The sequence below is a fragment of the Telmatherina bonti genome (genome assembly GCF_933228915.1).
Source record: "Telmatherina bonti genome assembly, chromosome: 21".
NCBI classification, from domain to species: domain Eukaryota; kingdom Metazoa; phylum Chordata; class Actinopteri; order Atheriniformes; family Telmatherinidae; genus Telmatherina; species Telmatherina bonti.
In genome coordinates, this window is record NC_136630.1 from 5,563,944 (window position 1) to 5,584,826 (window position 20,883).

Here is a 20,883-nt window from a genome sequence, read left to right on the forward strand (position 1 = left end):
TACGGACATGAGGCGGACTGGCGAATGGGTAACGGCGAGCTGTTCAGCAGTTCAGGTTCGCTTCCACACAAAGCCCCGCCCCCTTTGAGACCCCTTTCAGCGTCAAAGATTTAACATTTAATGTAAATATTTAACTGTATTGTGAATATTTTCTAATCAATGGAGTCTTCCTCCGCAGCACTGTGTATGATGGTTTGCATGTGGAGCTCAGTACAAGCGTAGTCGTCCTAACAGCTCTCCTTTTCCTCAGGTAACATGATGGAGGTGGAAGGTAACTGGACGGAAATGCTGGGCAGCTCTACTCTGACTCTCGCTCCGCTGGTCGCCGACTCGCCGTCCATCCGCCGCTCCCAGTCCATCCTCATCCCCTCAAACAGGTACGACCAGCAGGCACAAGCACTTAATAGACTGCAGCTTATTCATGTTCAAAGTGGACATGAGTCATGGCTTCAGGAGGGAGGAGGATGTTGACTCAAGTCTGTGATTCAACAGCAGGTCAGAAGTCATCTGATGTTTAAAGCAGGAACCAGTCGGCCGATCCTCCCTGCGTGCAGAGGGCTGGGAGCTGTCAATGAGGAGACTTTCAGTCTTTCTTCACTGCGTGTCTTGAGCTGTCAGAAGCGTCATGGCCGCATTGTTTTCTCGTCACCATTAAGGTGTTAAAGCTGTAATTACACATGACGGAGCAGCTGAAAGCGTGACTCCCCCATGCAGCAGCACAGCGAAACAAAACCAGGAAGTTTTCAGAGTAAATCGCAGCTTAAAGTGTCAAGTTAGGGATTTTCTTGTTGTCTAAATTTGATCTTAACAAACTGGTTCCTCTGAAGATGCAACGTCATAAAGATGCAACGACAAAATGAAAGTTTACTGGCAATGAGGAGTGTACAGCCCCTGTTCAGCTGCTTTTAATTCAGTTTTTTGTTATTTTGGCAACATTTTTAATTGTTTAGACTCAGTTTAATCTGTTTGTAGGTAAATAATCTGTTTGGGGTGCCATAAACGGTCAGCAGCAGTGTGTTAATCAGATCAGCTGTTCAGACAAATCTGGTGAGTTAGTTACTGGTAATGGATAAATAACACTGCAGGAATTTTCCACCGTTTCACCTACTGTCACAATTTCATCGCAAGGTTTTCAACCGGTTCAGGTTGAGTAAAGATAACGCAGCATGTTTGTTAGCTTGAAATGGATTTTCACAGTTCGCAGCCACAGTTGATGTACGTTTGTAAAATCTTCAGCTGAGTTGCTGCTTCTCATTCAGACAGCGTCAGCAAAAAAAAAAAAAAAAAAAATTTTAACAAAAAAAATTTAAAAAAGTTTTAACTAAATAAAAATAATCCATTATAAAATTTTTGTCATTTTTATTGTTTTTATTGATCTTTTTACATGTCTTCTTGGGTGTTATAGCAGAATAATGGTCTGGCTACTGTGCTTTTTTTTCCTAATTGAAATCAAGAAAAATGACGAGCAAGTAAAAGTTTTATACATTTTTCTGCTTTTAATCTACAACAATCAGCAATATCGAAGAATCGTGAGAATCGCAATTGAAATTTGAATTGGCACTCTAAAAAACTGAATCTCATCGGGACAAAAGCATATCGTCACAGCTCTACAAATCACTGTCATCACTGTCGGGGCACTCTGAGGAAACTTTACTTCTCTTGGTGTTTATCTTTTTTTATATTAGATTATTGTCAAATAAATAAACATGATTTTTCCGCGTTAATTTCTCAACATAATAAATGTTTAAAAGCCAATTCAATTCAATTCAACTTTATTTATATAGCGTCAAATCACGGCAATGCCATCTCAAGACGCTTTACAGACAGAGGGGAAAACATAATGAAGGCCAATTCATAACAGCCTATATAAGGAAACCAACAGATTGAGTTGAGTCCAACTCAATCTCCCATCCTGAGCAAGCACACTGGCAACAGTGGGAAGGAAAAAACTCCCTTTTAACAGGAAGGAAACCTCCGGCAGAACCCGGCACAGGACAGGCAGCCATCTGCCTCTGCTGTGTGGGGGGAAGAGGACAGAAAGACAACAGACAACAGGAACTGCTACTCCCGGCCAGGGAGACCTGCTGAGACAGGAGACATACATGTTAATGATGCAACACTGTTATGGGGGGGGGGGGAAGAGAGAGATAAAGAGAAAAAGAAAGAAGCTCAGTGTATCAGGAAATGTCCCTCAGCAGTCTAAACCTATAGCAGCATAACTAAGGGATGCTAACCATCCCTAGCTATAGGACTTATCAAAAAGATAAGTCTTCAGCCTAGTCTTAAAGGTGGGGAGGGTGTCTGCTTCCCTAACACTAACTGGGAGCTTATTCCATAAGAGAGGGGCCTGATAACCAAAGGCTCTGCCTCCTGCTCGGCTCTTTGGGACTCTAGGAACCACAAGTAAGCCTGCAGTCTGCGTACGAAGTACTCTACTTGGTATATAAGGAACAATGAGGTCTTTGATATATAGTGGTGCCTGGTTGTGGAGGGCTTTATATGTAAGGAGAAGTATTTTAAATTCTATTCTAGATTCAACAGGCAGCCAATGAAGAGAGGCTAAAACTGGAGAAATATGATCTCTCCTGCTGGTTCTGGTCAGGACTCTGGCTGCAGAATTCTTGATCAGCTGAAGGCTTTTCAGGGCATATTTAGGACAGCCCAGTAATAGAGAGTTACAGTAATCTAGTCTCGAAGTAACAAAAGCGTGAACCAGTTTTTCTGCATCACTCCGAGACAGAATGTCCCTAATTTTGGCTATATTACGTAAATGAAAGAAGGCTGTTTTAGTAACCTGCTTAATATGTGGGCCAAAGGACAGGTCAGGGTCAAATATTACTCCAAGGTTTCTCACTGTAGCACTGGAAGCTAAAGTAATGCCATCCAGGTTCATTACAAAACCGGAAAATTTAGCTCTGAGTTTTTCAGATCCAACGAGAATTACTTCAGTCTTATCTGAGTTTAAGAGGAGAAAATTTCTAGACATCCAAGTCTTTATGTCTATGAGACAATTTTGTAGCCTATCGGGCTGATTTGTTTCATCTGGTTTAAAGGATAAGTATAGTTGAGTATCATCTGCATAACAATGAAAGTTTATTCCATGCTGTCTAATAATTTTGCCTAAAGGGAGCATATAAAGCGTGAAGAGTACTGGTCCAAGTACAGAACCTTGAGGAACTCCATGACTTACTGTAGTTTGGGAGGAGGACTTGTCATTTACATGAACGAACTGAAGTCTATCAGATAAATATGATTTAAACCAGCTTAACGCTGTACCTGTAATTCCAACCACCTGTTCTAGTCTTTGTAACAGAATGTTATGATCGACTGTATCAAATGCAGCACTAAGATCAAGCAAGATAAGTACGGACAGAAATCCTTTGTCTGAGGCCATAAGAAGGTCATTAGTAACTTTCACCAATGCCGTCTCAGTGCTATGATGAGCTCTAAATCCTGACTGAAACTCCTCGCATAAATTATTTCTGCTCAGGTGGGCATGTAGCTGAGCGGAAACTATTTTCTCCAGAATTTTGGACATAAACGGGAGGTTAGATATAGGTCTATAATTTGCTATCACCTCTGGATCCAGAGATTGCTTTTTAAGTAAAGGCTTGATTACAGCAGTTTTAAATGATTGTGGTACATATCCTGTCACTAACGACATATTGATAAGATTTAGTAGTGATGTATTAATTAAAGGGAAAATGTCCTTAAAGAGGCTCGTTGGGAGAGGGTCTAAGATACAGGTGGATGGTTTAGATGAAGCTATTATTTTAGTTAATTCAGAGGGTTGGACAGGACAGAAACTATTTAGACACAAGTCAGATCCTGGTTCTAAGGATGCTTCGGAGACCACAACAGGCTCAACCTTATAGGTAGAAGGAAGAATATTGTGAATTTAATCTCTAATAGTGTCAATTTTATTCCTGAAAAAATACATGAAATCATCACAGCTAAGTGAGAAAGGAATACATGGCTCCACAGCGCTCCGGCTCCTAGTAAGCCTAGCTACAGTGCTGAAAAGAAACCGAGGGTTGTTTTTGTTTTCCTCTATCAATGATGAATAATAAGCTGTTCTTGCCGTACGTAAGGCTTTTTTGTATACAATTAAACTTTCTTTCCAGGTTAAGTGAGACTCCTCTAGTCCTGATGAACGCCATTTGTTTTCCAAACGCCTTGATGCCTGTTTTAGAGCTCGAAGCTGGGAATTAAACCAGGGAGCCTTCATAATCTTACCTAATTTCTTCTTCTTTAGGGGAGCAACATTATCCAAGGTTGTACGCATTGAAGCTGTTATAGTATCAGCATGTTGATCAATCTGAGCAGGAGTAAGGCTTAAAGGGGGACTCTCAGTCATGCTAGCACATGGTAGATGTGAAAAAATTGATTCAATTGATTGTTTAAATTTTGTAATATTATTGTCTGATAAACATCTACTAAAGTAGAATTTATTTTTGGTCAGTGAGTAATCAAATAAAGTGAATTCAAAGGTTAATAAGAAGTGATCGGACAAGACAGGGTTTTGAGGAAATACTTTGAGCTCATCAGTCTCAATACCAGATGTTAGAACAAGATCAAGAGTATGACCATGAGAGTGAGTGGCTCCACTGACATTTTGTGAAAACCCAATTGAGTTTAGAATAGAGCTAAAGGAAATGTTTAAACCCTCATTTTCATGGTCAACATGAATATTAAAATCACCTAGTACAATGACCTTATCAGTAGTCAGCACTAACTCAGACAAGAGATCAGAGAATTCGGTCAGAAACTCGGAGTAAGGTCCAGGTGGGCGATACACTAATGCTAAAAGGAGCGGTTTCTCTGAATTCCATTTTGGATGAGATAAATTTAATGTCAGGAATTCAAAGGATTTATAGTTAGTTTTGTGCTTAGGATTAATTAAAAATTCTGACTTAAAAATAGCTGCAACACCTCCTCCTCTGCCTGTAGTTCTAGGAATGTGAAAGTTTAAATAGTTAGCTGGCGTAGCTTCATTAATACTAACATAATCCTCTTGCTGTAACCAGGTTTCCGTAAGACAGAATAAATCAATGTGGTGATCACCTATCAAGTCATTGACTAATAAAGACTTATTTGGGAGGGATCTGATATTCAGTAGGCCACACTTTATTGTCTTATTTTCAGATTTTATTAGATCTATTGTTTTTATTTTTATGAGGTTCTCACAATTAACCCCAGAAGTGTTTTTGTGTTGTTTAATTCTTACTGCTGGGGAGTTGTATAAGGTCGGAATGGGGTTTTGGGTGGGCGGCGGCAGGTGGGAAGCTGCAGAAAAGTGTGTAGGACTACAATTCTGCCTCCTGGTCCCAACCCTGAGTTGTCAATTTAGCTGACTAATAAACCCTGCTTACAGCTCCACATGATAGGATGATATAATAACTAGAGCTGTGACTATATGCTTTTGTTCCGATTTGATTCCGATATTTTTTGGGTGCCGAATTGATTTAAATTGCAATTTTCACAATTTGTCGATATTGCTGATTTTTGTAAATTCAAAACAAATTTTAAAATTTGATTCCGATATTTGTTGGGTGCCGAATTGATTTAAATTGCAATTTTCACAATTTGTCGATATTGCTGATTTTTGTAAATTCAAAACAAATTTTAAAATTTGATTCCGATATTTTTTGGGTGCCGAATTGATTTAAATTGCAATTTTCACAATTTGTCGATATTGCTGATTTTTGTAAATTCAAAACAAATTTTAAAAAAAGTACAAAACTTTTTTTTTTTTGCTAGTCATTTTTATTCCTTTCAATTAGGAAAAAACGCAATAGCCAGACCATCATTCTGCTGCTACAATGTCCAAGAAAGTGAGTAAAAAGATCAATAAAATTTTTTTTTAAAAATGATAATTTTATAATGGATTATTTTTATTTATTAAAAAATACTATTTCAAAATTGTGAGACAAAAAATCCCAATTTAAAAAAAAAAAAAAATTTTTTTTTGATTTGATTTGCCACCCCTAATAATAATGTAAAGAAGCAAAAAGTCTCCAGCTACATTTCCATTACATTTTTTTTTTACAAAATACATGCAATATTTTTAGGTTTTGACAACAAACAGTTGTGATTTGTTGGTATTTCCATTGAATGGTCTTAGTTCTCGTAAAATCTCATCACCTGGACGATGTAGCCATTTTGCGTTATTTGGGGGTTTTCTACTTGCTGTGGAGAATTTGCTACAGCTTTTCAAAGCTTTTCTACTGAAATTCGCTGTTTGTTCCACACTGCGCCATCTTTACCAAAAATAAACTAGTCACATGACCTCTTATGTCACGTCAAAACATCTTTAAAACCACCTAACGAGAGCGTAAAGTCTTTTTTTAAAGCAGTTTTTAACACTTTTTTTTTTTTTTTTTAAATGTAGATGTTTCTATGTGCATTTTATTATTGTAATATTTAATTTTTGCACACTTCTAGGTGATGGAAACGCATCTTCATTCTGATTAAATCCCCTCCGTCCTGTAAAGAATAAATAAATCCAACGTATTATCTTTGGATTTCTCTGAGAAATCTATGTAGGCTTCTTCCTGGAAACATTATAAAACCAATTTATACAGTATTTCCAACCTGACTAGAGAACTCAGAAACACAGGAACAAACTGTAACTCGCTTTGACCTCAAATAAAACTGGATCAGTGGAAACAAGCAAACAAGAAGCTGGAATACCTGGAAGTAAATGGCTTCTTCTGCAGGCTATCATTATTATACACCGATGACTAACAGCCATGGACCTCATGCTGCTCGACAAACTGTCAGTTTGGTTCATCATGCACCAGCGGGAATGCCGTTCCACTAATGTAGTGGAGTGGCTTCAAAGAAAACCGCTTAAATGTGTCTCATTTTAGAGGTAAAACTTGCTAACTGTAAGGACAAGATGCTCAGTTGGAAGCTCCGTAAACAAGGGTTCCTCCAGCAAGATGCTGAAGGGACAGGGCTGCCCGGTACCGTGCCTGTTTACAATGGTTTTCTGTGAACCAGCAGATGCCAAAGTGGCATTCAGGTATCGATACATGTGCCAAATAAGATCTAACCAGATACTAACTTTAAGAATCTGTTAGTGTGTGAGAAGCAGTTTTTTCTTTTGACAGGCCTGCTCTCCACCCAGAGGCCATATGAGCTTTAATCTTGACTAAAAGGGGAAAAACAACCATGTAAATGGCTAATTCAGAATGAAAATGCAGATTCTGAATTAACCTGCATTCTGAAGTAATTGCTGGTTTATTTTATTTTAAATCCAGACTGACTAATTCCTTTGTCATGTAAACGTTCTGCTCCAAGTTAACTTGTTCTGTGCATGTTCGTTCCCTCGTCCCATCTCGATGACTGCTCCGTCTCCGCTACTTTTTCTTCCTCCTCCTCAGCTGCTGGAAACAGTGAAGCAGTTTCTCGTGTCGAGCTGCTGCTTTACAATTATAATCAGAATCAAAACAAAAACAGTTCTTATGTGATTTTTTTCCATGTTATATCTGAAGAGACGAGAAGCAGGAAGTGGTGTTTGTGTTTGGTAGATGTAAGTACGTCCAATCAGAATCCTTCCCAACCCCCACATCTAAAGTGGAAAAAAGTAAAACAAATAAACGCGTTTTCCACGTAAACTTTTATTCATAATTACTGTTTCATTTGGATAATTAACTCTGAAATAAAAACATTCTGTAACTGCAGCTCAACAATCGGAGTCATTCTGCTCATTTCACTGTTTTATTTTCTAGGATGAAGGGCAGCGAGTCGTTTTCATCCTCTGTTCCCGCCATTCCCAACCCCTTTCCAGAGCTCTGCAGCCCCGCCAGGTCGCCTGTGCTCTTGGGTTCGCTCCCACCTCAGTCCAGTGACAAACACGTAAGTTGTGAGCAGCTGCTTTAAAATCCAAAATGTCTGAGGAACGTCGTCATCGCTTTTATTAAGTCGTTCATCGTCTCTGTTCTATTTCGTGACTTTTATAGGTTGAAAAACTTTCTTTCCAGAAATTTCCTGCTTGAAGAGCAGCTTGTGAAAGGTGAAATGTTTGTTTGGGTTGAAGGAAATCCTTATGTTTAAAGCAGAAAGGAACAAAAGCAACCGTGTGAGCAAGTTTATATTAATCCGCTGCAGAAAATAGTCCCCACTGGTGTATTTTTCTCTGTCTGTTGGAGAGGCGTTTGGTCACAAAGAAAAAAAAAAAAAAAGCTACAGTCCTCAATGTTGAGTGTCGAGGACGAGTCAGAAGAAGTGCCGAGTGATGCGGTGATGCTTGGTTGCTTCTTGCCTTTACAGGGGATTACTGTCAGGTGTTACAATGATGGTGGATAACTCCAGGCTTTTCCTTAAAGACGTGTTTGTTTGGACAGAAAGTTAGCAATGGCTGTGTAAATCCCAGCACACCTGCTCAGATCTGCAGGGCCAGACAGGTGACATCAGCAAGGGGATCTTCTGGATGTGTTTTGACCTGTTTGCCAGCAGCTCAGGGGAAGCCTGCTGGTGATGTGACTGAAAGCAGATCTGTGTTGTCATGTCTTGTTTTGAAATGTGGCCAGAATCAGCATGTCTGCAATTACGTCTGCATATGAGCCTGCGACACTGGCCTCGGGCCGTGTTGTGTAGAAACAGGAGGGTGAAGAAGCCGAGACGCAAGTTGTACAACTTTAGCAGCGTTGCCTTCTTTCTTCAGGGCAGAGCAACCCTAACCCCAACCCAGCATCTGGAGCCGACACTTCCTCGCTGTTTTAGGTCAGATTTCTTTATTTTCATATGTAAAAATATTATGTAGCCATCATTTTGATCTTTAACGTATTTATGCACATGTGCATAAAAAGAAAAACAGAACAAACTTTTAAATATTAGAGGAATAAACTAACGTACAGTACCAGTCAAAAGTTTGGACACACTTTCCCATTGGGTTTAATGGGAAAGTGTGTCCAAACCTTTGACAAAAGGCTGTAAATTCAGTGACTGTGTAGTTTTAATCAACATTTCGACACTGTGTTAAATCTTTATTTATAAGGGACCACGGACAATTTTGAACATAAATATTGCCACTTGATGTATTGGACCAGAGTAAGCCTTTACGCTCTTTTACAGCTGCAGGATACACTAAAAACCATACAAATACTATATGGAGTTACACTCCCACCCACCCAGACACACACATTTAGAACCACGAGAAAAATACATAAGGATAATGCCCGACGAGGGGTCCTTTATCAGAAATTAATGGACGATGCAGAGGTGTGAACTGGTTGCTGTCACAACGATGAGCTGTCAATGTAAAGAAACCCTTTTTGACAACAGAGCAGCCAATGAGCACCACAGAGTGGATCGTACATTAGTCTGCGTCCCTCGCTACCCTAACGGTGTGTTCAGACCAAACGCGTTTTGAGCGTCAAACGCTGAACGCTCGATGCTAGTCACTAAACGGCCACTTTTGTGTCCAATGCCCTATTCGCTCCCAACGCTCCTGCCGCGTTTGCCGCTCGCTCCAGACAAGCAGCCTGACCACTGCTACTTGGGACTCTGCGGGAGGACAAAATATCGCCCCATTCTTGTCTTTTCCTGCACTGATGGAGCCCAGTAAGCCTGCAGGCTACTTTCACAGCAATGTCTTGTCACAGACATGATCTGGCGAGTCTCCAGCCCCGCGTCTGACAGTCGACCCACAGCAGAGCTCTGGAGTCTGTGGTTCATGTAAACCTGCAACAGACCCACCTTTAAGAAACAAAGATAAACACAAGCCGTGGGGGCAGTTGGGGTTAGACATATTATATGATTGTTAGGATTGTACAGACCTCCACTGATTTTTCAGGGATACGGGGACGGTGGATACTCTTTCTGTAACGTTTCAGTATGGCTTTAAAAACGGCATTACTGCTCTTGAACAGTGTTTTACGTGAAAAAGCCAGTGAATCGTCTTAAATCTCCTTCCTTCTTCACTGTGATCAGTTTGAACATCAGCAAGTTGCTTCACTTGGAGTCGCTGCCATGTGATTGGGTGATTAGATGTTAGTGTTATCAATCAGGTGATCAGTTCAGCTTAATTCAGTGCTGTTTGCAAACTATAAAATCAAGTTGAGAAGCGTTTATATGGTGTTAAATGAAATAAAAGTAGAGATAAATGATGCAGAAATGACTGCTTTGTCCTGCTTTCCTGTAAATTTTCTTTGTAATTGTGGAAATAAAAGAAAAATTGCGGCAAATTCACAGTCTTTAAAGAGGCTGATGGCTGTCGGCGGGGAAAATGTGGAGGTGCTAAAAGTTTTATCTTAAAATCCCTTTGAGTGCAGCAGGTTGAAAGCAACAAAGTGGGGTGAAGTGGAGAGAAGGTTCCACTTGAACACACCGAGTTAAATTCCAGCCTGATGAAAGATTTAACCGATCCACTTCTCTGACAAACGTTCTGCACATCAGACATGACACCGCGGCTGTGCACGTGCATGTGCACGGGAGGTTAACTGAGTGCAGGTTAATGGACGGTCAGGCCTGCTGCTCTCTGGCACGCCGTCTGCATCCTGCAGAAGAGGAGAAACCTGCCGGACGGGAACCTGCAGCTGCTCTTACCGAGTCCTGACAGGTTGGGCGAGTGTCGGCGCCGAGTCAGGAGAAGTCATGGTTACGTACTGACCTGAGAGGATTACGGGGGAGGAGCATCCTTTCAATGCAAACCGCACAGTCCACTTTGTCAAAACAAATTCAGCTTTTGTTGCTTGGAAAGAGGCATCGATGCGAAGCGACGGTGAGATTAGAGCTCACGTTCACCAACGTTCAGCTCAACTCTTGACAGCGAGATTTCATCAACTCCACACAGATCTGGTTTCATGTTGAGCAAACTCTTACGTAACTAGTCAGACATGATGCATGTTTACACACTCGCCAGGATTTTATTGGGTTCATCCATCAGCAGAACTGGACCAGATGGAGAAACTGGTCCAACATTCACATGGTGGGATCAGAAACTGCTGGAAACATCATGACAACATGGATCCATCCTGCCGTCAGGATCAACGCTTCAGGCTGCTGCTGCTGGAATGGCGCCATGGATGGTTTTTGGCCCACTTTGGTCCCCTTAGGCCCAGCACGGCTTGGTTTAACCAGCACAGCCCACCTGGGTTACGTAAAACCTGCAGTAACTGTGATGCTTCATGTTGATCCGGAGCAAAACCTCTGAGGAACGTTTCCAACGTCTGACACGAGGAATGAAGGCAGACGTGGAGGTGAAGGGGGTCCATCCTGGTGCTGGCGAGGCGGCTGTGTGTGTGTGTGTGTGTGTGTGTGTGTGTGTGTGTGTGTGTGTGTGTGTGTGTGTTTGTTTTGTTTCACTTGTTAAAGAAAAAGGTTTTAAGCTTTAAATCTGGATCTTTCTTCATGTGACTGTTTCCTCAGCTGATAAAGGTGTACGGAGAGGACAGCACCAGCCGGGCGGTGTTTGTGTCTCGCCGGTCCACGGCCAGAGACGTGTGCCACATGCTGGTCCAGACGGCTCACTGCAGCGACCAGGAGAACTGGGCCCTGCTGGAGCACCACCCCAAGCTGGGCCTGGGTAAAACGCCGCCTCACGTCCACCGCAACCACACACCTCCATGGCGCCATGAACATCTTCACCCTGTCTCCTCAGAGAGATGCCTGGAGGACCACGAGGTTGTGCTGGAGGTTCAGGCGACCTGGTCTCCGCAAGGTGACATGAGGTTCATTTTCTGCAAAAACTACGCCAAGTACGAGTTCTTCAGGAAACCAACGGTACGCAACCCGCTGTGCGTTACGCCCCACACACACCTCACTGTGTTTGACGCTGCAGAGCGTCAAACACGACCAGAATCTTCAGGCGGGACCGGTTGTCGGTGTAGCAGACGCTGGGGAGGCCTGGTGTCATGTGATTTATGATCCCCAGTGATTGACGTCATGCATCAGATGTCTGGTTACGCCTGCTCTGGTCTGTCGCCTGCCTTGTTAAATGAAGGTGACAGTTCACACATGAAACTGGTTCTGAAGAACCTCCCACACGCCCTGCTGCTGTTCTTCTCAACGTGTGCGCACGCCGCCTCCAAGCGGCGCCGCCGTCCGTCTGATCAGGATTTATTTAGAGGAATTTCCAGCGTGTTTAATCCAAGCAGAGACTTTTTTTTTAGTTCATCTCTGATGTCACATAATAATTTAATCAGAATTTAAATAAAAATACAGGTTTGTGTTTCATAACAGAACATTAAATGTAAGAAAAACCGTTTCCTGACACGTAATCAAAAGTTGTGTTCATATGTCTTCATCTCCTTTTATTAAAGAAAAGGCTGAATTTACAACAGTCACTCAAATAACTGGAGACTTAAAATAGGAACAAAAACTAAATATTAGCAAAAATATAATTTAGTAATATAAGACACTGTTTTTTTTTTAAAAATTTAATTGAGTTGAAGAAAGAAAAAAACAAACAAACAAACAAATGTGTCCTGGATAAATGAGAGACTTTTCTGTTGAACGGTGGGACAAAATACCTGTCAACAGGTGCAGAAGTCTGACTGAGAGGAACAGAAAACACCTGACTGGAGCGGAAACATTAAAGGATTGTTCAACTAAATATTACTTTATGACTGATGTAATATGTAATAAATTATCTTGTTTGTTTGCTTTTTAAAATAAATATTTCTATTGAACCAGAATTAGAAAATAATGTCATGATTTTCATAAAATTTTTATTTATTATTACTTTAGTCAATTTCAGCTTTATTTACAGGCAGCTGTTTTTTTCCTTCTTTAATGAAAGGGGATGAATAAATATGAATAAATATGAGCACAACTGGATCTCCTTTTAATGACAGCAGCTGAGACGGGAGAAGTGGGACATCTCCTGGTGTTCCCGTTCAGGTTCCTGAAACACTCTGGAAGCTGCTCACTGATTGTATTTATTTCACACTGGCTTGTAAAATGTTTTTATAAAGTGTGAAAGTTGGTTTGAACGTTGGTGAGACGAGAAGCAGGAGGGGGGATGGATCTCCGGTCATCGTCCGGGCCGGTCGCAGCACGAGCCGCCTCCTCACTTCGTAACGGAGTCTAAGGACGGACCTCTTCCTCCTCCCGCAGCTCTTCTTCCCAGAAAGCATGATCTCCGACAGCGCTGATGTCAGCAGAGGGATGACATCATCAGAGCTCATTCAGGTAAAGCAGGAGCTGATTGGTGGAACTTCTCTGATTTACTTCTGCTTCACTTCATCTGTTTGTAGAGAAGAGGTTCACGTATTGACCTGTGATCTGATGGAGGTTTACGCATCGCTGCAAAGAGACGCTTGCCTTCATCTTGTCGGGATTTACTTCTACTTACTGAGAAATATGTTTATTTGTCACATAAACACAGTTATTTATGGATGTTTTATTTCTCCCAAAAGGAATCTGCAGACTTAGCAGCATTAAAAACACAACAGAAATCGACATAAGTAATAAAAATGGAAATAAAATTAAATATAGTGGAAGTTTAATGTGCTTTACAGAATAAAAATAAATAAAATATAAAATAATTTAAAGGTGGAGTATGTAAGATTTTCAATATTTTCAAAATAACTAAAAAAATAACTACAATCATAATTTTTTTTTTTTAAACATGTAGGTTCCAGTCTGTCCATATTTGATGTGTTATTAAAGACCCTTCTTAAATGTTTTCCTACCAGTAAAAAAAAAAAAAAAGTGCTTTTTGTCAGTTGTCATTAATTAAACTTGTAATTTGATAACACACCAAATATGGACAGACTGGAAGCTACATGTTCAAAAAACTTTTATAATTATGATTGTAGTTATTTTATTAATTTATTTTGAAAATATTGAAGATCTTACATACTCTACCTTTAAAGCAAACAGCACTCTATACATTTTATTTATTTAAACAGATTTAAAGGTTAATAAAGAAAAATAAGGAAAGAATAAGCTAAAAGAAAAACAAAAGAAATTCAACACTAAACTGATTGAAAGCAGTAAATAATAAAAATAATGACGAGATAAACGTAAAGATTTATTTCCCCATGGAGTTGGGTGTGATTCCCTGCTTGTTCTGCAGAACCTGCTGAGGTCTGGGACGTGTCCAGAGATCCAGGGTTTCCTTCACGCCAAAGAAGCCGGTCGAAAGGCCTGGAAGAAGGTTTACTTCTTCCTGCGCCGCTCCGGGCTCTACAGCTCCACCAAGGGCTCGTCCAAGGTCAGGAAGTCCGTTTTCCCAGCATCCCTCCAGCCCAGAGCCTCCTTTAACACGCTGTGTGTGTTCTGTTGTGTGTTCGGGTCTCAGGAGCCTCGGCACCTGCAGTGCGTCGCTGACCTGGAGGATCTGAACGTCTACACAGTGGTGAACGGCCGGAAGCTGTACGGAGCTCCTTCAGACTTCACCTTCTGCATCAAGGTGACCAGCAGGAGGCGCTGCGGTGCTCCGCTGCTGTTTTCTCAACGTCTCGGTCCTCTGCCTGCTTGTTCGGACAGTGATGTGTTCCCTGTCAGCTGGGAAATGTCAGAACTCTGGCCCAGCAAGCCGCAGCTAACCGGCCGTCTGACAGCAGATCCTGCACGACGAGTGTCGCCACTTCCTCCGTTTCATGAAACAACAGTTAAAGGTGGAAGATAAAACTCCACAACGAGCTGTGTTAGACTCACGTGTGTGTGCGTGTATGTGTGTGTGTGTGTGTGTGTGTGTGCAGCCTTCCAGAAATCTTATGCGTGTTCAGGACCTGAAGATCCTGTGTGCTGAGAATGAACAGACACGCTCCTGTTGGACATCTGCTTTCCGACTCTTCAAGGTGTTTACTTCTGCTTTTTCTTGCATTCTGTCCACTCGCGTGTCGTTTTGTCCGGCCGGTTGATGCCGTGCACGTTTGTGTGTGTGTGTTTTACAGTACGGGAAGCAGCTGCAGCGTAACTACCAGCTGTCCACGGCAGCCCCGAGGAGCCTGGAGGGCTCCAACCTCTCAGATGGCAAAGTGAGATGTGATGCAACAACGTGACTCTGTCTCACCTCTCCGTGTCGTCGAAGTGTGTTTAACTGGTTTTGTGCTGTTGTGTGCAGTCCAAGTCCGAGGCCAGCCTGGTGGCCATGGACTTCTCAGGGAAGGCTGGAGGACGGGTCATCCAGAACCCGATGGAGGCCCAGAGCGCAGAGAGGGAGGAGGGCCAGGCTTGGAGGGTGAGGATGGAGGGGGGGAGCTTTCATGCATTTCTCACCTTTCCAACCAGTTCTCAGAGTTTTGCTGTTTGGTTTGGAAACGTGAGGTATAATGGTTCAAAACGTGATGTCCAAACCTCCAATTTCAGTGTGTGTGAGGATTATGGGGGGAGAGCTGCCAAATGTCCCTCTGCTGGGGGGTTTTTATTAAAACAAAGAACATCTGGAAACGAGACTGAAGATGGAAATCTGAGGCAAATGGCTGAAACCAAATGATGCTGCAGAGAAAACTGCAGCAACGAGCAAAAATGTAAGAAAAATGTGGCTGAATTCACCAAGAGATGCAGCTTCAGCTTTTAAAAGGCACTTTTTCTGTTTAATATTCACTTCAGCAAAGCTTTCAGGCAGTTTCACCACTTAGATTTGCTAGATGGCAGCAGGAGCGAATGTTGACTCATCGTCATATTGCGGTGGATTCATCGCCACAAAGCGGCGGATTCATCGCCATCATGCGGTGGATTCATCACCACATTGCAGCGGATTCATCACCACATTGCAGCGGATTCAATGCAGCGGATTCATCGCCACATTGCGGCAGATTCATCGCCACATTGCAGCGGATTCATCACCACATTGCAGCGGATTCATCACATTGCAGCGGATTCAATGCAGCGGATTCATCGCCACATTGCGGCAGATTCATCGCCACATTGCGGCGGATTCATCACCACATTGCGGCGGATTCATCACCACATTGCAGCGGATTCATCACATTGCGGCGGATTCAATGCAGCAGGTTCATCGCCACATTGCGGCGGATTCATCGCCACATTGCAACGGATTCATCACCACAATGCAGCGGATTCATCGCCACATTGCGGCAGATTCATCGCCACATTGCAGCGGATTCATCACCACATTGCAGCGGATTCATCACCACATTGCAGCAGATTCAATGCAGCGGATTCATCGCCACATTGCGGCAGATTCATCGCCACATTGCGGCGGATTCATCACCACATTGCGGCGGATTCATCACCACATTGCAGCGGATTCATCACCACATTGCAGCGGATTCAATGCAGCAGGTTCATCGCCACATTGCGGCGGATTCATCGCCACAATGCGGCGGATTCATCACCACAATGCGGCGGATTCATCGCCACATTGCGGCAGATTCATCGCCGCATTGCGGCGGATTCATCACCACATTGCAGCGGATTCATCACCACATTGCAGCGGATTCAATGCAGCGGATTCATCGCCACATTGCGGCAGATTCATCGCCACATTGCGGCGGATTCATCACCATATTGCGGCGGATTCATCACCACATTGCAGCGGATTCATCACCACATTGCAGCGGATTCATTGCGGCGGGTTCATCACCACATTGCGGCGGATTCATCGCCACATTGCGGCAGGTTCATCGCCACATTGCGGCAGATTCATTGCCACATACTCCTGTGTGATTACAGGATTCAGGTGCTTTAAGAAAAATGGGGAAAAATTCAGGAAAAATCCGAAACTTCTGGAATTTTTAAAAAGTTTTCACCATAAAAGTAATAATTAATATTAGATTAATTAATTAATATTAGAAAAAAAACTTTGTAGCAAAAAATTTTTAGCGTTTAACAATTTTGACTTTTAACATAAATTTTATTTGTAACAATTTAATTTATTTTAACTAATTTAAATTTCAGCTTTATTTGCCAGGTGTCTGGAGACACGAGTGTTTGTGTTTGTGTTGACAAAATTAATCCGACTGGTTTGATTTAGTTCAAGTAATTATTTATTTAAATGTCATTTTATATTAAATCACTATATATATATATATATATATATATATATATATATATATATATATATATATATATCTCATAGTTGAAATGACTTGGAGGTTTTGTGCTGTGAGATTTTATGTACATTCATCTTCTTGCTGATTTCTAAAATCAGTGCAAAATATGCAATATTTAATTTTCATTTTTGTTTTTTAAATTATTTAACATTTCAACAGTTTTTTTTTTGTTGTTTTTTTTTAAACTTATTTTCAGTCGTTCTACTCGTCTCTGTTCAGATCTGAAGAGTCTGAACAGAATTCCACCGCGGAGCAGTTTGACTGTTTTCTTAGAAAAGCCATAAAATAAGTCAAATAAAACCTCAGATGTCAGAAGCCGGAACTATTTTAGGAGAGAAGAGGGATGATGATGATGATGATGATGCATTGTGTTGTTGCCAACAGAGGAGAGAAGCCCTGCGGTGCAGCCTGCCCAACCTGAACTCAGCCGCCAGACCTTCCTGTAAGTCGCCATGAGAGACGCGGCTCCTTGTCGTCACCTGACGTTCTTACAGCTCTGTCTGCTTTGTTTTTAGCCATCCACAAGACGCAGCCGTGGTTCCACGGCGGCGTGTCCAGAAGAGAAGCAGAGAGGCTGGTTGAGAAGCAGGGGCTGGTAGACAGGTGAGCGGACTAAACCAGAGCAGGTTGTCACCGTGTCGGTGTGTGTTTGACTTCCCGGATGTGTTTCCGTAGGATGTTCCTGATCCGTGACAGCCAGCAGCACGAGCACTGCTTCGTCCTGTCGCTGTGCTTCCAGCTGAAGACCAAACATTACCTGGTGATCCCGGTGAGTCTCCCCGTCGGAACGTCCCCCTGTCCTGACGTCTCCCGCTGACCTGACCGTCTTTGTTCTCGTCTTGTCAGTGCGAGAAAGGAGGCAGGAAGTACTTCACCATAGACGACGGCGTGACGCTGTTCATCGACCTCCTGCAGCTGGTGGAGTTTCACCAAATCAACAAAGGCATCCTCCCGGTGTGCCTCAAACACCCCTGCGTCTGTGTGGCTCTGTAGCCGCACGCCGACCCCCCCCCCCCCCCCCCCCCCCCCCCCCCCCCCCCACACACACACACACACACCGCCTCGCCTTGATGAAGCTGTCAGAGCTGCAGGATGAGCCACGGTCGGAAGTATGAGGCAGAGATGAAGCATATCAGCTGCTCCTCCTCTCTTTAGTGGTTTTAATTATGTTCCACAACACGTCCAGACAGAAGCTGCTTTTTAGTCTTAATCACCAGGCACCCCCCCCCCTCAGAGACGAGGTAATTAGCTGTGTTGGACGGACTTTTAGCGCTTTGGGATGTTTGAGGAAGCAGGATGTTTAACCTTCACACAGCCGGGAGGAGAAGCTGAATCAGAGGTCAGTGAGCGGCGGCGGCCACCAGAGGGCGCTCTGAGCCTGTTGGGGGGTTATCAGCCCTGAACACAAGAAAGAAACTCATGTGTTGAGTCCCAGTTTGCAGCCATGTAGCATGTACATTTCCAGGAAATTCTCTGTACATTATTTTCTTATTTACTTTCATTCCTGCGACACTACGAACCGGTTCGCTGCTTTGCACAGATTCCGGCGAGCGGGAACTGCAGCGCCTCGCGTCCGAGCTGCAGCATTTAAACATCACCAGTTTTTATCAGATTACATGTGCAGAAAGCTGCTTTGGGTTCATGAGGAGGAGAATGAATTATTTCTGAGCTGCTGCTGCTGAAGACGAACCGTCAGCTGAAATCAAGTGAAGAAACATGTCGATCTGTCAATGTAAAATCCTTTAATTCTCACATTTTAGTCCTAAAAATAAAGCTCGGTATGACTGTTCTGGGTTTAGGTGGAGCAGATCTTTTATGAACTTTGCTGTTGATGTCAAGAGGAAAACTTTTCTGGAAATGATTGGGGAAATTTGCATCCATGGAATAAAAAAAGAAGCTTTTTCTGGTGTTTGTTGCATGACTGTTTGCATCTGATCAGAAAGATGTTTGACTTAAATCCCACAGGTGTAGCAAACTCTCACCAGCTGGATTAATTTTTAACATTTTCATTAACTTATTACATTTATCAGACCTGGTTTATGTTGAATAAATCATTTGAAAAATATTTATCCCCTGAAGTGAAGCTGTGATGTAACTGGAGGTTATTATTGTTTACTAGAAATGATGTTAAATCCGCAGTTTGTTTGCAGAATTCACCGCCTGCACCTTTCTGCCTTGCATGAAGAAGCCTCTGACTGAACATGCTGTTGTTTCCTTGCTGTGTTGTGTAAAAGATGGGACGAGTCGGTCATCATGTTGAGCAGCGTTCCTCAGCTCCAGGGTTACGCCCAGCACAGAACCAGCCGTCGTTATTTACTTCTTTTGGTCTCTGATGCTGCGAGGCCGCCAGCATCTGCCCCAGCAGACGCCTGTATGTCTCTCGTACGTGTTTCTGCCAGTCGGATCTGTTTTTCAGATCCACTCTCAGGTGTTGTTAATCCTCCTCCTCCTCCAGAAGACGGCAGGGTCAGTAAAAAGCTCAAGTCTTGTCCTGATTTAAAGATGTACAACATGTGACGCATCATTAGAAACAAGTAAAACGTCTCAAACTTCAGCAGTTCGACTACAAAACCAGGAAGACTTTATGCAAAAGGAATGTTTGATTTTTCTGTTCTTTTCTTAACTCTGTTCAGATTAACCAGTCAGTCCTTTGCTAACCTACTTCAGTCGGATTAACCCTTAAAGCTTGATGATGGTGGAAATCATCACCTACGATCAGGGCCGGATTAAAAGTGCACGTACCCCTGGGCCGAGAGTCTTCCAGGTCTTCCCCACCGCAACATTGTGAAAACTGTGAATGATACGCTGTGAAACGACATTTCTAACATCTCTCAGCCGGTGGTACCAGTAGCAACACACCAGACATTGGAGTGTAACTATCTGGCTTTTATGTACATTTTGTTTCATGTCCAAACTGCTGGTGTTTTCCCCATATAGACCCCAGTGGGCGTGGGCCCCTTCCAATTCCCATTGGACAATCCGGCCTTGCCTCCTATTATGTTTTATGATGATTATAATTAATCATCATAAAACTGGACAGTGACGTTTATTTTCAACATTAGGGACTTAAAAGCCTTAAATCCTAAAAAAAACAAGATCAAATGTGTGTTTTAGAGTTGAAGGTGATCAAAAACAGGCAAAGATGGAAATGTTATGTTTCTGAAATGGACTGAAATGCTGCTGTGGGACCTTTTAGAGAATTCTACATAAATTAATTCAATTAACTGAGGTGACGCCCTGCGATGGACTGGAGCTGTCCAGGATGCACCCTGCCTTTCGCCCAGAGACTGCTGGGATAGGCTCCAGCTTCCCTGCAACCCTGAATTGGCTTAAGTGGTTAGGATGATGAATGAGTGAATGATAACTGAGTTGAACTGCAGCTCAAAATCCTTCTACAACGATGTGAGAGACTGAAAATAAAAGAACAGGATTACTTTAAGTTCATGGTGCTAAAAGGAGTTTCTACAGGACAGTTCAATTCAGCTTTATTTGTGTAGCGCCACTTCACAACAATGTTGCCACAGGACACAATGTTGTCACAGAGCACTTTACATCCACATCATTTCAAGCCAATTCATACATATCCTATAATAGAAACCAACTGATTGCATTGAAACATGACTGATCCAATCCTCCATCCTGAGCTGCATGCGGCGACAGTGGGAAGGAAAAAACTCCCTTTTAACAGGAAGAAAACCACCGGCAGAACCCGGCTCAGGGAGGGCAGCCATCTGCCTCGACTGGTTGGGGTGGAGACGACAGCAAAGACAGATCAACATGTACAACTGCACTTGTTCAGGAAGACCTGCGGAAAAAAGGAGAAATAAGTTAGAGACGGCCATACTGGCATATATTTGGCATATTTGCCAAAATATAGTTCTACTTGGTAAAGGAATAATTACCGTTT

General features: G+C 42.5%; 1 protein-coding gene across 1 annotated transcript; it reads left to right on the plus strand.

The window, feature by feature from the left end:
- Window positions 1–24: 24 nt before the first annotated feature.
- On the plus strand, window positions 25–17,969 carry grb7 (growth factor receptor bound protein 7; the record flags this gene model as incomplete). Its single annotated transcript, XM_079261160.1, has 15 exons — window positions 25–55; window positions 251–377; window positions 7,737–7,863; window positions 11,377–11,533; window positions 11,609–11,730; window positions 13,066–13,140; window positions 14,030–14,167; window positions 14,255–14,365; window positions 14,658–14,756; window positions 14,853–14,936; window positions 15,023–15,139; window positions 17,361–17,418; window positions 17,492–17,579; window positions 17,652–17,745; window positions 17,823–17,969. The coding sequence occupies 15 exons, from the start codon at window positions 25–27 to the stop codon at window positions 17,967–17,969; spliced, it is 1,575 nt and encodes a 524-aa protein (XP_079117286.1).
- Between the last annotated feature and the right edge of the window lie 2,914 nt (window positions 17,970–20,883).